The sequence below is a fragment of the Podarcis melisellensis genome, assembly GCF_964234715.1.
Source record: "Podarcis melisellensis genome assembly, chromosome: 12".
Classification (NCBI taxonomy): Eukaryota; Metazoa; Chordata; class Lepidosauria; order Squamata; family Lacertidae; genus Podarcis; species Podarcis melisellensis.
In genome coordinates, this window is record NC_138544.1 from 24,525,622 (window position 1) to 24,546,126 (window position 20,505).

General features: G+C 45.9%; 4 protein-coding genes and 1 long non-coding RNA gene across 7 annotated transcripts in view; 4 read left to right on the forward strand and 1 right to left on the reverse strand.

The window, feature by feature from the left end:
• The first annotated feature begins 62 nt into the window (after positions 1-62).
• HOXA7 (homeobox A7) lies at positions 63-3,976 on the forward strand. Its single transcript, XM_081883463.1, has 2 exons — positions 63-665; positions 2,001-3,976. The coding sequence occupies exons 1-2, from the start codon at positions 287-289 to the stop codon at positions 2,312-2,314; spliced, it is 693 nt and encodes a 230-aa protein (XP_081739589.1). The 5' UTR covers positions 63-286; the 3' UTR covers positions 2,315-3,976.
• A 593-nt stretch (positions 3,977-4,569) lies between these two features.
• HOXA6 (homeobox A6) lies at positions 4,570-12,533 on the forward strand. Its single transcript, XM_081883455.1, is given in 4 exon segments — positions 4,570-5,432; positions 5,435-5,437; positions 9,990-10,260; positions 11,949-12,533. Coding segments are annotated over 4 exon segments (720 nt in total). The 5' UTR covers positions 4,570-5,243; the 3' UTR covers positions 12,206-12,533.
• LOC309353849 lies at positions 5,292-19,063 on the reverse strand. The gene is made up of 3 exons (XR_014162074.1): positions 17,038-19,063; positions 7,725-7,793; positions 5,292-5,429 (listed from the first exon to the last, which is right to left on the reverse strand). It is a non-coding gene; the product is annotated as an uncharacterized lncRNA (long non-coding RNA).
• The window catches only part of HOXA3 (homeobox A3), a 52,226-nt gene continuing 37,016 nt past the window's right edge, over positions 5,296-20,505 (forward strand). The window contains exon 1 of one of the 3 annotated variants that reach the window (XM_081883395.1): positions 5,296-5,437. The gene's annotated coding sequence lies outside the window, so the exon portion shown is untranslated. Of the gene's footprint in view, positions 5,438-19,051; positions 19,159-20,505 lie in introns of those variants that run through there. The other 2 variants (XM_081883400.1, XM_081883394.1) reach the window with 2 other exon arrangements.
• On the forward strand, positions 14,501-18,039 carry HOXA5 (homeobox A5). The gene is made up of 2 exons (XM_081883426.1): positions 14,501-15,449; positions 16,671-18,039. The coding sequence occupies exons 1-2, from the start codon at positions 14,762-14,764 to the stop codon at positions 16,919-16,921; spliced, it is 939 nt and encodes a 312-aa protein (XP_081739552.1). The 5' UTR covers positions 14,501-14,761; the 3' UTR covers positions 16,922-18,039.

The following is a 20,505-nucleotide window of genomic DNA, read 5'->3' on the forward strand; positions in this document are numbered from 1 at the left end:
TGCCCGAGCGGCCAAGTCTCCCCCTCGCCTTCGAATCGGCCAGGCGTCGGCTCGATCCTCTTCCCCTTCCATCATAGGACCTTGTGAGCCACCCTGATCTATACCACCTGTGATGCAGGAGGAGATTGGAGGATGGGGTCATATGACTGGTCACGTGGTGGAGGCAGCTCAGTCCAAAAGAAAATGGGGTTTGGTGTAAATCTGGGGGTGTAATGTTATCATATATCACGCTACCTCGTAAAACCGACACGGAAGCCTACCGGACCACAAATCACCGGTCAAAATTATGAGTTCTTCGTATTATGTGAACGCTCTTTTTAGCAAATATACGACGGGGGCTGCTTCTCTCTTCCAAAATGCGGAGCCCACGTCTTGCTCCTTTGCTACCAACTCGCAGAGAAGCGGCTATGGACCAGGCGCTAGCGCGTTCACCTCCTCCATGCCTGCCTTGTACAACGTGAACAGCACCATATATCAAAGCCCGTTCTCTTCCGGATACAGCCTGGGCTCCGATGCCTACAATCTGCATTGCTCCTCTTTTGATCAGAACATTCCCGTCCTTTGCAATGACTTAACCAAACCCAGCTGTGACAAAGCGGAGGACAGCAACCTGCACAGCCAGGCGGAGAGTAATTTCCGGATATACCCCTGGATGAGATGTTCAGGTATGGGGGAGGAAGGAAGGAAGGAAGGAGGGGGGGGGACAAAACCGAGATGCGGGCGGGGAAGGCCGGGCGGAGGGGAGTGGGGGGGAAGCGTTGGATTGAAAGCGCTGCCAAGCAGGCGAATGGCAACTTCCACGCGGGTGCGGGGGCAACTTCCACGCAAGGAGCGCGCGCGCGCCTGCCCTGCCCTGCCTGCCTGCCTGCTTTTAATTAGAGCAAGCGGCGCCATTGCGCAGAAAGCCCGTGGCATTGTATGTAAATGAGTCTCATAAAACTTTTTATTGCCCAATTAATGGGTTCTAGCCTCGTAAATTTATTTAACTCTCTCTCTCTTTCTCTCCCCCCCCCCCCCGATATGGAATGGGAGCGTTGGGTTGAATTTTTGGTCGGGGCCCTAGGGAAATATGGGAAGGGTGATGGCGAAGGTGGCCGGAGACTGGCAGGGGGAGAGCCTCGCTTCTCCACGCCCGCACTGGCGAAGGAGGGGGGGGGAGTAATGCTGAGTGAGAGAAGAGCCGGGGGTGCGGACTGGGTGGGGGACGTATCAGAGAGACAGAGAGGGGAAAAAAATATGAGGGGGGAAATGGATCTTTCTATTCTTGGAGTGAGCGAAAACGTTTGATTCCCTAATATTTGTCTCACCCACCCTCCGCAAGAAATATAGACGGTGAGTGGTAGGCATGTCAATAAAGAAAGGGGTTATTGGAGCGACGCAAACCCGAACCTGCAGTTAATTTTGCGGGAGGACAGGAAGACCTGCTCTTTTAACTGGGAGCAAAAGCGAGCCCTGAGTTCCAGACACCGCTTTGACTTCCGCCAGAGTCTGGAATGTGGCGGGCAAAACCGGAGAGAGTTTGCTTTCAGTCAATCGCCCTCTTTTCCCCGCCTGGGTTTATTTATTTAAACTACATGGTTAAAACCCGAATTCCTCCACCCATCCTGTCTCTCCCGGCTTTGCCCGGGGCACTTGAGGGAAAGCTAAGCCTTCAGTTTTTAATATACTGTGCAGGAAGTCGGTGGGATTTGCTTCCGAGTAGACGTGTCTCAGAATTGGACGGTCAGCTTCTACCCACTGGCCAGGAGGTTACGCCTTGCTGGACTCAATGGAGCTTACTTCTGAGTAGGCTTGAAATGCTGCTGTCCCTTTCCCAGATATATACATATATATTTATTGGGGTGGGGGTGGGACTCGTGTGTGTGTGTGAGAGAGAGAGAGAGAGAGAATAGGAAATAGGAGGGTTTTGTTTTTTATTTGTTTGCAAGCTGTTGTAAAACTATTTCCTGGTCCTCTAACTTCGGTGGTTCTTCCCCGGCCTCCCCAAATCCTTTCTTCAGGTCCGGATAGGAAGAGAGGGCGTCAGACCTATACCCGTTACCAAACTCTGGAGCTGGAGAAAGAATTCCATTTCAACCGCTATCTGACCCGGCGGCGGCGGATAGAGATCGCCCACGCCCTGTGCCTGACTGAGAGGCAGATCAAGATTTGGTTTCAAAACCGGCGCATGAAATGGAAGAAGGAACATAAAGAAGAAGCTGGAGGCGGCGGCGGCGGAGGCAGCGGAGCCCCGGCGGCCAACGACAGCACATCAGCTACTGCCTCTGTGGAGAAAGTAGAGGAGGAGGAAGAAGAGGAAGAGGAAGCGGAATGAACGGACAACTCCCCCCCCCCTCTCCCGGGCTCTCGCTCGCCGGAGCCCAGCGCTCGTCTTCTGTATGCACGTGACATTGTAAACGCTCTCTTCAAATAATAATTAAAATCTATTTAAAAAGGAGACCCTTGCAATCGCCAATTCCAATTATAAGGGATGGGGGGAGAGGTGAGTTCACCTCGACTGGCCCTTCCGCATTCCCAGAGCATCCGAGACACAGCTCTGTGTAAACTAAGAGTAAAATTATCACTTGAACACCCGGACCAGTTTGGCTGTGAATGTCCAAACCTGTTGTATTATTATTTTTTGTTACATGATAGACGGATAGATTTTTCTCCCCGCCCTGATATCTGTGAGGGGAGGGGGGTGTCGTAACTTGCACATAATAAGAAAAAAGAAAAGGGGGGGGGAACGCTGGGGGAGCCCCATATAGTTTAACTTCCAAATAAACTACCTGACTGTACTGGTCCCAATCAATCGCTAAAGGACAAGTGCATTAGGCTCACACTCAAACTACCTAATTTACGCTGAGGATCGCTGTACTTCCAGTTACTGAATTTTTTTGTTCTTGTTTCTTTGTTTAAAATAACCTGAAGAAGGATTTGGGGCGGGTGGGGAATTTCGAATTCCGTGCGGGGGAAAACAATGACTTAAACCACTACACTCAGCTGCAGTGATTTGTACTACCTATTTTCCAAACTACCTATTATCTAGCTCCGCCTACCTATCTACAAAATTATGCTGTATTTTATTAATGCAAAAAGGAAAGATGACAATACTTAAAGCGGACTTCCTCGCAGGACCTGAAGCGTAGCGCATAAGGTATAAAAGGGAAAACAATTGCAATGGGAGGCCTTCCCAAGTCCGCCACAGGATTTGATGCCTGGTGTTGTTGAGTATAATTTAAAGTTTTTAAATAATAATAATAATAATATATTTATTCTAAGGCTGTTATTAAGTGGAAACAATATGCTGCAATGTAAGCTTTCGTCACACAAGTCTTCGCTAGGCCGAATTTGATGGAGGTTAAACCATCGCAATGGATTTGTACAAAGCGGTTTCATCGCGTCCTTTTTGTGCGGCTCTGTTCATGGCCGATTTAGTGTTCCCTTTTGAGTTTTCTACCATTCTGCTTGATGCAACTGAAAAAAAAACACAAAGCAACAAATTGAAAAAAAATATGTGAATTTAAGCACCGGCCACATATACCTATTCTCAGTCACCTTATTCCCTTCTCCCTATTGCCAGAATGTGTTAAGTCTGAAGCAGCGTTAATTTTCATAACAATGAACGAATATTGTATATTGGATCGAGGGAGGCTTGAGCCATTTCAATTTTTCTTGGACCTCATTGATAAATATACCATGTCATCTGCTGGGAAGCCTGTACTTGGTGAGGCAAACTTTGTAGCATGAAGCAACGTCGACAACTCTGTATAAATAAATTCTGCCTGAAAGTTTTGGCTAAACTTTATTCATAAAATGTACGTTACGATGTGTTTTTCCACTGTGAACATTGAGGTATCTCGTGTTAAAATTGAAGGGGGCGGGAAGTGCGTGTGTGTGTGCGTCTGCGTGAATACTCTTCGGAGGTGCTGTCGTGTATCGCCCACGTTCGATGTGTTTTATGTTACACAGAAATAAAAAATGCTTGTTGACAAAATATCCTCTCTTTTTTATTATTAAAAGTTACATATCTATATAAACATTTATATACACATCTAGGCACGCATGCAGACCCGCATCCAAATGCGAAAGTCCCCAGTATATACAAAGCAACTAACGATAACTCTCTCAACCTGGTACTTGGAAATGAATGTTAATAATATAATCACTAAGATCTGCTCTCACAGTGATCTACTTTATATATGAGAATGAGCGAGCGGGCTGCTAGCCAGCCAGCAAGCAACCCAAATATTACTTGGGCGGAAATCTCGTGGATCCCAATCAGAGTTCCTTCCCCATAGTATAATGGGGATACAAAAGAGAGATTTTGCTTAAGATGAGTCTACTGGTTCTTGGAAAACATACATCTGATTTCGAAGTAGGTCCTAATTAACTAATTCAGGATTTGTTTTTCAAACGCCTCTCGCGAGGTATATATAGGCTGGTATAGTCCGCACTTTGGAGAGGAAGTCAATGAAATTTCTGGAATGGAATGACTATAAGGCGCTTTAAGGCGCCGTCTGTAAGGTGCACGGTAGCCCCCAGAACACGGAATTAAGGACAATGCCATCAGCAAAGATTTCCATAGCATATTCCCAAAATATTTCTCCTACGAGCAATTTTTCTCCCCGCCCCCTTTTTATTCATTTAAAGCAAAACTGAGTGCTATCTCTCATATATATACATATATATATATATATATATATATATATATATATATATATATATATATATATATATATATATATGGAAAGATAAATAAGAGTGGTGAGTGAATAAGGGCAGATTTCCTGCTGCTCTGTTAAAAGCGTGTGGCACAGTTTTAATATCCCCCCCTATTATAAAATACAATTCAAAAATTGTCCAGACTGTGGGTCCTTTAAAAAATCTAGAGCTTGCCTCTCTGGTAAAATGGCGCCTCTCTAAGTCCTGCCTCTTTCTTAGTGAGGAGGAAAGAGCCATAAATCCGTTGTTGTTTATGAAAATTTACAACTTTGCAATACAACTTTATGAGTGGTTCCGTTCCTCCATTGGTTGCCGGTGGTCATGTGGATGGCAACCGTGAACATGAACTTTTTTATAATTTCCCTGGCGAGAATAGAGCTGCATTCTTTTGCTCAGCTCTGTCCTGCTTCGGATCTCTCTGGCTTTTCAGTTCCCCCCCACCTCCACCACCCCCGATTTTCATTTGTCCTTTGTAAGTCAATAGGGAGCCGGGTGGATGGAGGTTCGGAGCAGGCAGTCGCCTAGAACGCAGGTCTTGGATGGCAATTTCCAGTTCCTCCGCCGGAAGGTGTGGCATATTGGATTCAAAGCGCTGGAGTGGCAGATTTTCAACTCACAACCTGGCTAATTTCCTGCTTCTTCTGGCACCAAAAGGAGGGCGATTCGTCTCCGGTGCAGCCAAGGCGACAGCTGTCAGAGTAGCAGGGGCTCCTGCAAGCCAGAACCTAAAAAGGTGAGAAATTCAGAGAACTACCAGCTTGAGCGAGCAACCCCTGTTATAACATTAGACTAGACAAACCTGGAAAATCAGCATCCTTCTCTGAAACAGATTAGACATAGAATGTTGATCCGCCAAAGGTGCGATGGTGCCAATTGATTCTCTAAGCTTCCTGGATTGTGCCGGGTGCAATCAAAACAGACCAGAACTGCTAGTGAGCCTGTAGATATGCTATTTTAGCACCGGCTGCAGCTACATTTGCTTAAGAATAACCTGTATTTTTTTGAAGCTACGGGAGATTTTAGAAACCGTCTCATTAAATGCTGCGTTGATAGTAGGGCAGAGCTGGAATGCTTCTAAAATGTGAATTTAAGCAAAGCGGGTGCGTTTTGACTTTTTTTGTGTTTAATGCGTGGTTGTTGTTGCTATGAGATCTGTCGATGTAAATAGAGAGTTTAGGAACTTATCGCTTCATTTTAGATGTTAGGTGGAAATTAATTCCGGTAACGTCAGAGGTTAGATTACGCATGCAATGGATTGCTCCATCTTCCGATGAAGAAGTGCGTACAATAGCATGGTAGTCACGTATATCGCATGGCGCCTGGATAAGATTAGGAGCTTTTTAAAGTCCCGAAATGCAGCTTGTCCCTTAATGATAACTAAGGATTAAATGCAATAAGGAAGCTTACTTCAGAATCACAAAATGCGGCTTTTTGTTTGGTGGAGACGGGGGGAGTGTTTGTGTGGATGTGAGAGAAAAACAGGTTAATGAAATAATAGAAAATTATCCTCAAAATTGGTGTAGGTGGAGGGATGTGGTGAAGAAGCAATATTTTCGTAAGGGTATGTAATTTTGTGTTATGCGCCCATTTTGTGTCGTCTCCTTAAAATGGTTTTCTGGGAGGAAGATATTTCGGAGTGCATATCTTCAAATATTCATTTCAGTGGTTAAAGATTAGAAGCAATTATCTTATGTGTTCAGAACGATGGGTGTCCCCCCCCCCCCCACTTCTCCGAGCTGATAAAGAATTACGTGTGCATTGCATCGCAGTGTCTGGCTGACTGCAACCGCAGTGAATGTCGGATTATTTATCGCCAAGTGGATTGTACTCAGTGCTGCCACTGTGTGGTTGAAGGTGGTACTGGACGCAGAGTGAGCTGGGGCAACCGCCAGTATCACACACACACACACACACACACATCCAAACACACAAACACACACACCCGCAGAACGTAGCGGGTGGTTCTCCATTGGAAAACTCTATTTGTAAAAATCGGCCTTCAGTTGCCCACCTCAAGCCGTATCGCTTTAAGGATTCTTTTTCCGCGAGAGCTTAAAAAATTTACGTGGCAGACGGGATTTGAAGGGGACACCCCGGAAAGATATTGTTGTTGAACTGAATGTTTTGGCGTGGTGAATTGGAAGGACCAGGAAGGGCTACTAACACGTCCAGTCTAAACAATAGCTGGGATTGCGAGAACTGTTTGGATTAGCGGCTGTGAGCTAAATGTTGCTTTCTGTTACATCTCTGAACCTAAGAAGGATTTGCAAGTGGATTTATACCTTAGGGAAACGGAGCTTTTAAGCTTAAGAGGGTAACTGCCTCCCGCACCTGTATTCTAACTTTGTTTGACTTATGGCTTCGATTGAATGAAAGCCCGAGAGGAAAGGGGGTGGATGGGGGAAACCCTCGCACTGTTAAACGGGTAGTCACACATTTTAAATCGATGGGTACTGCTATATATATATTTTTAAAAAAAGTTTTGGAGTTTTGCATGTTTTCTTTTAAACGGGGCCACTCCAGCTGTTTACCTTGCTTGGGTTAGGAATGTGTCTCCGGGAGCTTGTCTGGGTTCATTTGAGAAGCTGCAGTCTATGGCAAGGCTTCTGCTTAGCAGATGTGGGTCTCCGAACCTCTAGTTGGGGAGGGGGGACTTTTCTACTAGCAGATCTTTATATATATATATATTTGTACATTGGACTGCAACCATGACATTATTATTATTATTACATTGCATATTGCTAAATAACCTCGTTAAGAGACCTGGTGAGCGTTGCATGCACTTTTCTACTTTAAATTCTGCTTTATTTGGTTCTTGGTGAGTAAAAGAAAAATGAGGGAGATTCCTTCGTTATATTGCGCTGAATTTACAGACACTGCCCTACAGTTTATATTTTTCCTGGCTGCTGGTCTTTGCAGGATGATTTGAGAGTGGCATTTTGGTTCATTAAAACTGATGGGAAGGGAAATCTTAGCACAACTTCCAGAAAATATTAATAGAGAGTAAAGAAATGTTTTACCTGTCCTTCAACCGTATGAAGTTTCCCCACTTTCGAGTGCCTTGTGCATCCTGACGTTATATATCTGCACTGTAAAAATGTTTGAAACGTGATTGACTCATTTTTGTTGTACTCGGCGAATGGTCAGCTTCCTGTTTCTCTGCTTCTGAGCTCTCCCACCTATACTATCGATTGCATTTATAGGTAACCTTTTAGCGGAAAGATTGGGGAAGTCCTTTGAAAGCACTCGCCATTATTGGAGGTAATCGAGAGTTGCCTGTGAAACCCCGATGAGGGGTGCAAACAATGCACACGGTGGGGAGACGTTTTAACTTACTGCTGTTTTATAGATCCCGTAATGGGACTCCGGAAATGAAAGAAACCAGATTGCAACTGGGACAAAGCTCACGGCTTTCAAGCCAATTGAGGGATAGTTTTTTAAAGCGCCCATTCAAAAACCCGAGTCTGTGGAGGGAAGTGTAAATCGCTACCCAGGCAATTGGCACAGAAAACATTTTGTGGGCCTCTGCCCTAAAGACACTTTACTTGGGACCAAAGTCCTAATGGGCTCAAGGGGGGGGGGGACTTACTTCTGAGTAAACGTGCTTAGAAATGAACCAGATGTATTAAAAGCGTGGATCTCTCAGATGTTAGCATTACCACTTTTGCTACCTTAGGCCTAGGCGTACCCTTCTTTTCATTACCCTAAAATTTCCACTACGTTTGTGGGGGAGGGATTAGTGTGCTGCTTGCTAGGTGATGTCTGGGGGAGTCCACAGCAGACAGGTTAAATATAAATATGAAGAGGGGCAGCCCCACCACCCAAAGTACTGGCTATAAAGGGCATTTGTGCAGACAGAGTTCGCCATGACGGGTTTCCCCTCTGCCTGCCAGACTGAGACAAAAACAAGGACTAAAGCTGCGGATATATTCCTTGACGAGTTAAAAAATGTCAACAAGAAAAACAAGCCTGTCCTTGCCGGAATGATTCAGCCTTTTCAAAGCTTCTGATGTCGTATCCTCAGCTACTTTCGAGAGGATTCCTTTGCCAAAAACAATAACAAAACAAAAAAAAACGCACCACCCACTGCCAACACACAATAACAACCACGTCGAGACATCCTCACTTCTTTCCTGCTTTCCGAATTACTATTAAAATTGTCTGGGTCAAGCTTAACAGGCGAGATTCTTTTCCTCAGCTACCAAGAGGCTCAAAGAAGAAGAATTATTGCAGAGAGACGTATCTGCGTCCGCGTGTTTTCTTACTAACCAAATAAAACTAGGCTATTATTATTATTATTATTAATTATTATTATTACCTGAATCGAAACCTTTTGGGAAGCCTTGTATGACTAAGCTTATTCTCCCCGCCCCGCCCCGGACTAGGAATATGTGAAAATAACTGAAGCTTTTAATTGAGGTGGTTTCTTTTTAATCAGGTCAGTGAGCAAAAGTTCCCGTTTTCGAACTTGTTTGACATTTTCCTATTATATTTAAAAAATTCTTAGATACCACATAAATCAACCAACCGGCTGCCTTGCTTTCATCTTCCGGGGAGGGGGGAGGCTGAAGGGTCCTGGCGGGAGAATCAATGGAGAGGGGGCAAGGGGGAGTTTCCTGGGTGCTGCTTCATAACGCCTTCAGTCTAGACACCCTAACTTTGCAGAGGTGCCTCTTTTGCTTACAGATGCCAGCGGGGTTGTGCTCTGGGTGTCTACAATCACCTTGATTTATTTATCTATACAACAACACACACACACACACGCAATTCCTCTCTAGCCGTCCCCACGCCTCCAGCTTTTTGGCACAGCGGACGATAGCCGCTGTTTCCAAGTTGCCATCCATCTGCCGGGCTCCGGCGGCGGCTGAGATACGGCGGCTGGGGGGTGTTGTTTGTAACTTTGCTGGTTCGGTGGCGGCGGGTCCCAGGGGAGAAGGGCCCTCCGCCGCTCTCTCATTGGTCGCCCAGCCATCAGCTGGTGCTATTTGCTGCTGTCGCTTTTGGCGCTCGGCCATCCAGAAACAAACCACTTCGATGACTACTAATAGTTATAGCCAGATGTACTAATACACAACAAATCACGGTCCGGGATCTGGGGAGCGTCAATGAGTTCCTATTTTGTGAATCCCACTTTCCCGGGGAGCCTGCCTAATGGGCAGGAGTCGTTCCTCGGGCAGATCCCCATCTACCCAGCTGGGTACGAGGCTCTGAGGCACTTCCCAGCCTCTTATGGGGCCGGCAGCCTGCAGGACAAGACCTACTCCTCACCTTGCTTCTATCAACAGTCCACCAACACGGTCATCGCCTGCAACCGGGCATCCTATGACTATGGAGCCTCCTGCTTCTATCCAGACAAGGACTTGGGCGGCGCCTCCTCGCCCTCCGGCAGTGGCAAGCAAAGGGCCGGCCACCCTGGGGACTATCTGCCCTGCTTTGCTTCTGACCAGCAGTACAAGACCGAGAGCGGGCCGGCCAAAATCCTAAACGAGGAAGGAAGCGACCGGAAGTACAGCAGCCCTGTTTATCCTTGGATGCAAAGGATGAACTCGTGCGCTGGTAAGTCACAGGGATGCAAGCAAGACTCAAGGGGGGGGGGGCGGGCGGGCGAGAGAGGGTGAAAGTGAAGGTGAGGGGGGAGAGAGATGAAGGGCTTTGGGGGAGGATGGAGGAATATGAGAGGGGGTTTTTTGCAGGGGGTGGGGGGTGGGAAGCTGGACCTATGAAGACCAGTGTCACCTGCAAGCAAATGGGTAGACTGAGATTCCTCTCCAGGTTCTTCTCTATACTGACACTTTGCTGGGCGGGGGGAGGTGGGGTGGGGTGGCGGGGCTACTTTGAAGAAGTATGCATTTATTTATTTTAAAGGAAAGGTCGCCTAAAGTCTGAGTCAGCAGATAAAGGTTGCAATGCCCAAACAATCATACCTGAGAGCCAGTTCGGTATAAAGTACTAAGATCTGGTGCTCGTTGTAGGCTCGGGTGGTGGTTACTGCTGCTACTAGTACGAAATATTCATGATTAAAAGAAGCCCGCTTCCATGAGAGCCAGAGACTGGTGCGGAGGAATATGCCCTCTGTATTGACTGCTCAATATATTTGCAAGACAGATCCTCTCTTCCCCCTCCCTTCACCCACTCATTAGTGTGTAAGTATTAGCTACTGAATGCACGTTTTCCAGTAATATGTGCACGCACACAAATCATCTACTGGGGGCGGAGGAGGTGGGGAGAGAGGAAACTTGATCAATGGCCAAATTCCCATTGATTTCAATGGATCAGAATTTCATCCTTTGTCCCTCTTAAAGGAAAAGAGAAAAGCCATGCAAAATTTAAACTCCACGAGGCATTTTTATTCAGGTTCTTCCTATATAAGTTTACCTTCTCCGTTGTGAGTTTCTTTCTTTTGGGGGCACCACGCTGCAGTAAATATGAGGTGGAGGCTTGTTGCTTTAAGAATGCATATTAGGATTTATTTCTTTGTAATTATACTTCGTTTCTAGGCTGCCATCCTAAGAGCACTTGCTTGGAAGTAGGCTTTACTGAAATCAAGGGCCTTGCAAATAAATGAGCTCAGGAACTGGTATCTGTTGCTTTAATTATTATGAAAGGTCGTGCTCCAGACAAAATTAAGCACTTTCAGGTCGCACTTATTTTAAATAGAGCAGAGTTAAGGACGTGCGCCTGCTCGAGTATGCCTCTGAAAACCAATGGAACTGCTTAACTTTGTCCGGATCCTGCCCAGGTACCCTATCGGCGTGATCTTAGGCATGTTCACTTATAAGTAGGTTCTGTTGAGTTCAATTGGATTTACTCCCAGGTAGATGGGTATAGGATTACAGCCTGAGTTTTTGCCGACGCCACAGCGAGATAGAAATGTTACACACCCCACACAGAGCCAGTCACAGCGTGCGCATATGTGCCCGTTTGCGTGCCATATGAGGGTATTTTCTGCGTGTTGAGCGCGGAATTTTAGCCCGGACGTCAATACGAAGAACATTTGCTTCCCAAAGTTCTGCTACCAACTAGATATCCCTGGGAGATATTTAACCCGGGAAACGTTGAGGAAGGGACTGAACTTTCCCCACGCATCTCCTTATATCTTCCTATGCAAGGATATGGGCTGGGGGTGGGAGAGAAAGGGGGGAGAAAACACACACACCAGCGCAGCTCGAAGCAGTTTTCCTCCATTGTTAACAGAAAGCACGAAGGCCTCTTCAACTGAGACCATCTTGTCTTTCCTTCCATAGGTGCAGTATACGGAACGCACGGCAGACGGGGCAGGCAGACCTACACCCGATACCAGACCTTAGAGTTAGAGAAGGAATTTCACTATAACAGATATTTAACCAGGAGGCGACGGATTGAGATAGCGAACGCTCTCTGCCTCACTGAGCGGCAGATTAAAATCTGGTTTCAAAACAGGAGGATGAAATGGAAAAAAGAAAGCAAACTCATCAATTCCACCCAGCCGGGAGAAGAAACAGAGGAAAAGTCAGGGGAGTAAAACAATGCTTACAAGGAGGCGGGTGTGTGTGTGTGGAGTCGCCACCATACCCTTTCATTAGTTGCTCTTTACATCTCCCCTTACCCCTCCCCTCTTATGTTCCTCCAGGAATATATATATATATAGATATAATTCGTATTGTAATGGTTCTGACGACTTTCAAAGGCTTGATTAAAATATATACCTATTTATATATATCTATATATATTTGCAATTAACTGTGAATTTCTGGATCGGTAGGATAAATGGACATGGAAGGGAGTGGTGTACATAACCAGGTCTCCAAAGTGTAGGCTAGGATGTGCTTCAGATGGTATCAAGATTCTTTTTTTTTAAAAAAAAAAAAAAACCCACACCAAACAAACTTTGAAGTGGAGCATCGGTGTTAATATGAAAGACTGGAAATTGGTGGACAAAAAAGGGGGAGCGGCGGTCGCTTGCTCAGAGGGAAACCTCCATATTCTAGGACGGCCAGAGATGTACAGGCGTCTTATTTATGTCTTTGCTGCTAACTCGGGATAGATTGGTGCCATTGTTCGTCTCCTTTTCACCTCAGACCTGAGCCTATTCATTCGGATTTTTTTAAAAAATACGAAACAAAAAAAATAAAAAGACTCCATGATTAAAGTTGCCACTATGGCGACTTTATGTCACCGAAATATTACAGTACATATTAGGAAAAGCGTGTTTCCTTGTACAGTACATATGATTGAAATATATAGTTAGGATCCCACCCCACCAAAAAAAATAGGGAAAGGGGAAATTTCAATAATGAGATTAAACGTTTTTCTGTTGTTGTTGTTTTAAATACAGCCTTGAAGTGTTGATGAACCGCTATGGGTGTTTCAAAATGGCCACATATTTGCGTACTGTTTTGTTTTAATTAGCAAAAGCCTGCATTAAAAAAAAAAACCCACAAAGCTCAAAATACTGTAATTAAAAGCACAACACGTGAAGGGAGAAGTATCTCCAGGCAGGCAGAGATGGGTAGAGTTCGAATTAGAGGAATGTGTGTGTGTGTGTGTGTGTGTACACACACGTATATGCACGCTCATAAACACAACTTGACTATCGAGGGTAACTTTGATTTCTGAGTACTGTTGAAGTAGCAGGCAGAATACTGAATCGTGGCTGTTTCCCCCAAGACCCCCCATCACATTTGGTTAAATTTCTAAACAACGACAGTAAATTATGATGGTGATGGAAGCAAAGTCGAAATGTAGCTACTATTCTATGCTTTCATTGAGAATGTGTGGAAGAAGGATCCGGCGCAAGCACGGTTTGCTTTAAATAACAGTGACAGTGAAAATGTGTCTTTATATATGCGATTAAGTGTGTTTGGCGTCCTCTGTGTATATGTGGAAATGCAAAGGTCTTTTTCGATACTATGAAAAGTGTACTTTTTGGGAAATGACTCTGAATACTAATAAAAGTGAAATAGTGAAAACCTACCCCTCAAAAGATCACTACCATTATATATATATATATATATATGTTGTTGTGAAATTGGGTGGGGGAGGCAGAGAATATGCCATGGTGTCATAAAATGATACTGGGGTTTGCTTGCTTTTAGATCCAGGCTGTTAAAAAGAGGCTTAGAGAACAGCTCAGCTGTAGGAAATTTTGAAATCGGCACTGATCTTTAAAAATACACAGCGATCGATCCCCCGCCACCCCTTTTATCCTGGTTTTTCAAGCGCCTGAGAAAAAAGGACACCATAGTAATTGTTGCTAGAATGTTGGGGTTTATTGCTTTCCTCTAATTGGCTTCAATAATCATTAGTCTTTTCCCTTCCTCCTGCAAAAGAAATCTCAATATATATATGGCTCTCTCTATTTATATAGCTTTTCTTTGTAAAGAATCTCTAGCAGAATGGGGGATGTTAGAAAATAATAAAGGAATGTGCAAGATTAAAAGGAATCTTACTGAAAAGGAAAGATTGAATATATTATTTCTCCCCTATGCTTCTGAATTCTTGCTGGTTTTCTGATCTGGACCCGATAGCCCTTAAAAATTGGTCCATACTAATGGAACTGTGTGAGAGATGCCATAATTTTGCTATAATGGGCTGTAACCTCGATTCGACCCCAGACTTGCGAGTAAGCCCCTGGCTGGGGCGGGGGGGGGGTGTTGTTGCGGAGGTGAAGATCCCGCTTTCCTCCAGAGGGTGGCGCACGAGGCCGACTGACAGTCGCGAGCTGGCGGCCGGGTGCGCGCGCCGGCGCGCGCGCCCCAGCCCTTCCAGCATCCACCCAAACTCCCCCATTTAGTGCACGAGTTTACCTCTAGAGGTCATCAGGCAGGATTTACGACTGGACAACAAAAGCACGTGATATGAAGCCGTACCCCATATTTGGGTGCCTACGTAGGAGGGAACCAAGTACATGTCCCAGTCATTTCCATAATTCATCATAAATTGTGCTAGGGTGCTATAGACGCACCAAAAAACGAAGCAAAGAGCCACAAATCAAGCCCCCCGATCAAAAAAAAAAAGCAACAAAAAAATCCCAACCAACAACAACAACCAAAAAAATCATCATCAACAAAAAAAACAAATGAGCTCTTATTTTGTAAACTCATTTTGCGGTCGCTATCCAAATGGCCCGGACTACCCGTTACATAATTATGGAGATCCCAGTGCCGTGAGCGAGCAATTCAGGGACTCCGCCAGCATGCATTCCGGCAGGTACGGCGGCGGCGGCGGCGGAGGCGGCGGAGGCTACGGCTACAATGGCATGGACCTCAGCGTCGGCCGCTCGGCTTCCAGCCACTTTGGGGCAGGCGGCCCCTCGGAGAGGGCTCGCAGCAGCTACCCCGCCAGCGCTGCCCCCGAGGCCAGGTACGCCAGCCGGGCGGCGGCCACGGGGGCCACGGGGGCCACTCACTCGCCTCCGCCTGACCCTCTGCCCTGCGCCGCTGCCGTGGCGGCCACCTCGCCTGTCAGCGGCGATGCTCATCACGGCGGCAGCGTGAAAAACTCCACGGCCAACTCGAGCAGCACTTCGTCCACTTCCAGCAGCGGCGCCAGCAGCAGCAGCACGAGCGCCAGCAGCAGCGCCAGCAGCACGGGCAACAACCCCCACCACCTAGGCAGAGAAGGGCTCAGCACGTCGCCAGGCACCGAGGAGGACGCCCCGGCCAGCAGCGAGCAGGCGAATCCCCAGCAGAACGACCAAAGCACAGCTCCACAGCCGCCCCAGCCCCAGATCTACCCCTGGATGAGAAAACTGCACATAAGCCATGGTAAAAAGCATGCCCGGATTGCAATATCTATGTATGAGAGAGGGGTGGGGAGGGGGGGGAGTGTGTGTCGAGGGAGAGAGAAGGTAGATCGTTTGCAAAATAGAAAACGTGGTGGGCAAGAAATGTGCTTTCTCTTGCTCTCTGTGTTCCTCTGCCTGCTTGTCTGATCGTCTGGTCTATGCGGAGGAAACCCCCCCCTCCAAAAAAAAAACCCCGGTCCCTCCTGGAAAAGGCAAGTGGGACTTTGGAAATCGGGGTAGGGTGAGCCAAGCTCTCTTTAATAACTCTTCTAAGTCTCCCGGACTGTGAGGTGTAATTGAAATTTGGGGGGAGGGGAGAGAAAGAGAGAGGGAAAGCGTGTGTGTGTGTGTGAGAGAGAGAGGGATCTTGAATAGTGCGTGTCAGTCCTTGTAATTTATGACGAGGACCGTCCAGTGAAAAACACCGTTACTAATTATATCAAAAAAGAAGTTGAGTAAATAATGTGTGTGGTGTGTGTGTGTGTGTGTGTGTGTGTGAGAGAGAGAGAGAGAGAGAGAGAGAGAGAGAGAGAGAGAGAGAGGGTGTGGGGAAAAATATTTTTTTCTGGGAGGGAAGGAAGTCGAGGGAAAACTTAAGAGAGGAGGTTGGAGGGGGGCAATTGGGGGGGGTTAGTCCTGCAGTCCAGAGTGCACTTGGAAATTCTTCCCAGTGACTCCCAGATAAAGTGCGTTCAGATCAGGAGTGGGACCAGAACTTCAGAGGGCGCTTGGTTTGGGTGTTTATGTTTGTGTAAAACTCACTCTAGTAACAACTTCCCCACGACCCTAAGCATACTGTCAGGAGGAAGCAAGTTCTCATGAAGCCAAATGGTTTTGTTTTCTTTTACTTGCGAGTAGTAATACGTTAAGGATCGGGGTGCAGAAGGGAGCTGCCATCCTGTCCTCCCCAGATTAAATAAAATTCCTCAGAAGAGGCAAAGGGGAGGCCACTCAAATTCAGAGCCCGGGATATTATTTGAGAGAAGGGGAGAAGAGATAGATGCGGGTGGAGAGAGAGAGAGAGAGAGAGGAGTAAGAGCTACTTGTTGATCATTTTCTCCCAACTTAACGCCTATACCAAACAGAGAAGGAAATCAGGGAGAGGAAGATTGGAGAGGAAGGATCCGGGGTGGCGGCGGTGGGACGTCTCCTCTTGCCAAAGGTCTAAACCGTGTCCTCCCCTTTCTATTTTTTGTTGCAGACAACATAGGGGGTCCCGAAGGGAAAAGGGCTCGGACTGCTTACACCCGCTACCAGACCCTGGAGCTGGAGAAAGAGTTTCACTTCAATAGATACCTGACCCGCAGGCGGAGGATTGAAATAGCGCACGCTCTTTGCCTCTCAGAGAGACAGATCAAGATCTGGTTCCAAAACAGGCGGATGAAATGGAAAAAGGATAACAAGCTGAAGAGTATGAGCATGGCAGCGGCGGGAGGAGCCTTCCGCCCTTAAGAGGAAAACCCCCCGGCCCTGAAGCTGCTGCTGCTGCTCCTTCTCCTTCTTCCTTCCCCGGAAGAAAACAAAACAAAAAAACCCGAGTAACTGAGCAGTATTATAATTGAGCTGACCCTGCGTGGAATGTCAGTAGCCTCTTCCCGCTCTCGCTCTCCTTCTGCCCCTCGTTCTGTAGACCACATTGACTTGCTCCAACTTCTCTGGGAGGCTGAAGATTCCCTCGCCCATCATTTCATCCTGAGCCTGTTTTAATTGAGCCCCCACCCCGCCCCCGCCCGCGTCTCTCTCTTCCTCTCTCTCTCTCTAGCGCGTGTTACGAGTAGATCTGCTTCCCGTGCATTTTATGTCTTGAATGGCTTTTGTCTTGAAGGGGGGGGGGGGCAATGTAGATGTTTTAACTTATTTATATGAAGCGAGTGGTGTTACTTGAAGTAACTGTAAAGTGGGAGGGGGGAACCGAGGGGGGGGGGAAAGACACCCTAGACAAACACAAAAGTAAAGGAGGGCGATTTGGTCCCTCGTTCGCTTCCCCCTCAAGTCCTTCCCTTCTGGCTCCCCTACAAGTCCTGTTTGACTCCCAATGTTCTCTCTCTGTGTGTGTTGCACTCGCTGTGCTTTGCTGTGCATGTGTGTTCAAAACGTGTCAGTGTCTGTATAGCTCCAAGCTGTGGCCGAGATTTCCGATCAGAAACGACCTATCTTATTTCCCTGTGTCCATTAATGGCTGTTGTAGAGGTGAATATGACGAAATACAAAAACGGAACGTGTCCTAACGTGTAGTGAATAGTGAATCTGTGACGAAAACTGTGATTCCAGACAGTATGTCCTTTGCCTGTGCCTTTGTATATGACTCTCTTTGCACGAAGTCTTAGAAGTGGCTTTTTTATTAAGCGCAGCTTCAGTAACGTATTTCCCACCCCCTCTTCTCTCTTATAGCTTCCCTCCTTTCTTTTGGTGAACAAAGTTACACATAGAGTCAAAGTCTGGCTGTTTGAGCAAATAATAATAATAATAATAATAGCAGCAACAACAACAACAATAATGTGATCGGCTTTTGAAAAGAAACTGTTTTTTTTTAATAACTGACTGGAAAAAAAATAAACTTTCTATTGTAAGGGTTTTCCCCTTTTCTTTCTTCCCCATCGAACCCCCGGTTTTTGTTTTTACTTCTGCGGGTAGTTTGGTTTCTACCCCAACGGAGATGTCCTTAGCTTCATCACTCTAACTAGAGCAAAGTTGGAGAAAGACCTAACCCAAATTCAAAGTAGATGCAGACACGATTGCCCCAGATCCCTTGGAATTGTAAAGTTACTCTTTGGATGGAGGGCTCACAATAACAGACCCTCAGCCAACTCCTTGTCTTGGAAAGTGGGGTGGGAGGGAGAAGGAATGCCCCAAACTTCTGCTCTTTCTTGGCTGGGGAGGAAAAAAAGACGAAGAAGACGACTGTCCTTTCTTCAACAACATTATCATCTCCAGAACCTGCTTTATTCTGTCTCCATCGGTTCATCCTCATAAGTTAAAGAAAGCTAGACCTGCCAGAAAGGTCTTGCATCTGTGAGCACCAGTCCAACATGGGGGGGAAAAAGTATTTAAATAAACCAGATACACCCACCTTCTTATTCTGCACTCTTAAAAAAAGGTATTGGGGAAGGGTTTTGTGGCTGTTGTTGCGCGGGTGGGGATAAATTCCACCCTTCGACATAACAGTTATTTATTTATTTATTTATTTTCGCTACAGCTACTCTTTTTTTGCTAGGAAATGTAACGTTACTTACCCTCACCAGGGCTTGAATGGTTAACTCTCCCGAGCTTCTAAGCGCAACTAAAGCTTTGCACATTTACAGACGGCTTTACATTGATGCCTTCCCTTAAAAGTTATAAAACAGTAAACTTTATAAGCCCCAGTTCCGGCTATATGACATTTGGGTGCCAAATGAATAGGGTTTTGTCTATGAATTAGATCGTAAAATCATCCATAGCACAGACAGATAGGCTCACTGGCTATAAAAAGTCACGTGGTGCCATTAAAGTAAGTTTTATGGTTTTGGGGAGTTGTCATCCAACATTATATACCACATAACATATAATCACACTGACGATGGACTTCATTTGACTCTTTTGCAGGCTACGTGCGCCTCCTGGCCATTCAAATTGTCAGGTTTAGGTACAGAAGTATCCATTCCCCCAAGTTCTCAAATACTCTCTGAAAAAATGGCTCATTGCAAGTTAAGGTAAGTTTCGTGCACAAGTTGCTTAAGTTTATTTGTACAGTGAAGAGCTCGCCTGTCGTTGCCTGGCTCCTTCTTAACGCTGCCCCGTTGATTCGGACGGGAAGAAATAATATTTGAAAGGCGCAGGTTACAGTGGGTGGGGGGCGTTGTCCCTCCTCCCCATTTTTATCTAACCTCTCCTTTTTAAAATTTTATCCGTCAAATCCAGGCAAACCACAATAAGCGACTTTGGCAGAGATGGATTTTGAGGCCTAACTTTAATTACTTTGACTACGGCAAATGATAATGACTTCCTTTGCTTCAGGAACTTTTCCCTGCCCAGTGATTTTGTTTATTGAGGGGGCAGAGAGTCCGCAGGCGATTTTTTTTTCAAAAATATATATTTTAATGAAAGGAACATAGATGTGGCTATATCTGTAGACTGGGCCTCCCTGTCTTTGCGGGGCGGGATGTGTGTGGAATTGACGCAGTCGTAGGTTTTCCAAGATAAGTTTTCCAACTTATCGTCTCTAAAAGACAAGGAAGATGCGCTCCAAGTCTGACTTTTTACGTGGTTAAGGTTCTTTGAGACTTATCTCTCCTTCATAAATACCCTCACCTACCTACATCTCTCTCGGTGTCCCTCTCTGTGTGTACATAGAGTGTATATATACTCAATTTACATCCTTACCGTAGATTCCCCACAACCCCAGTGTCTTCATTTCCCACTGGTTCCTTTATCCCTTCCCATGAAGGAACAAATTGACTGTAACTTTTACAGGAGATTCTACGTGCCATTGGAGTGCTTGGAATTATGAAGGACAATACGCATAGGTTTATAGGCGATAGTAAATAACCCCATTTATATAGATATCCGTATATATATATATATCTACATACACACATTACTGGCTGAGAATTGCAGGGTAGGCCCCAGCTGCCTGTTTATTTCAACATTCTTTTTTCTATTTAAGTAGACTCTTCTCACTAGAGTGTGATTACTCAGCAATAAACTTTATGACCGGATTCAACTTTAAGTCTTTGAATTTCCAGGGTTGAAAGAGAGCGTGAAAGAGCATCCCTTTTTCCACTGCCCTTCTTCTTTTTGTTTTGTTTTGTTATTTCCTTTTCTTTCTTCTCAGCTTCTTTGTACTGCCAGAGCCAAATCCTGGAAATCTTTGCTCACACGAGCAGCTTTTAAGTCTTATCAGTTGTATCTTTGGAGCGCCTTGTAGCTAAAAGCCATGCAGGTGACTAAGATAGGACCCTACTCTTTTTGAAAAAGAAAGTAAGAGGGGCCCGTACAAATGGGCTCATACGTTGAGGTGACCCCACGTGAGGTTTGAAACGATCTCACCCCAATTCCTG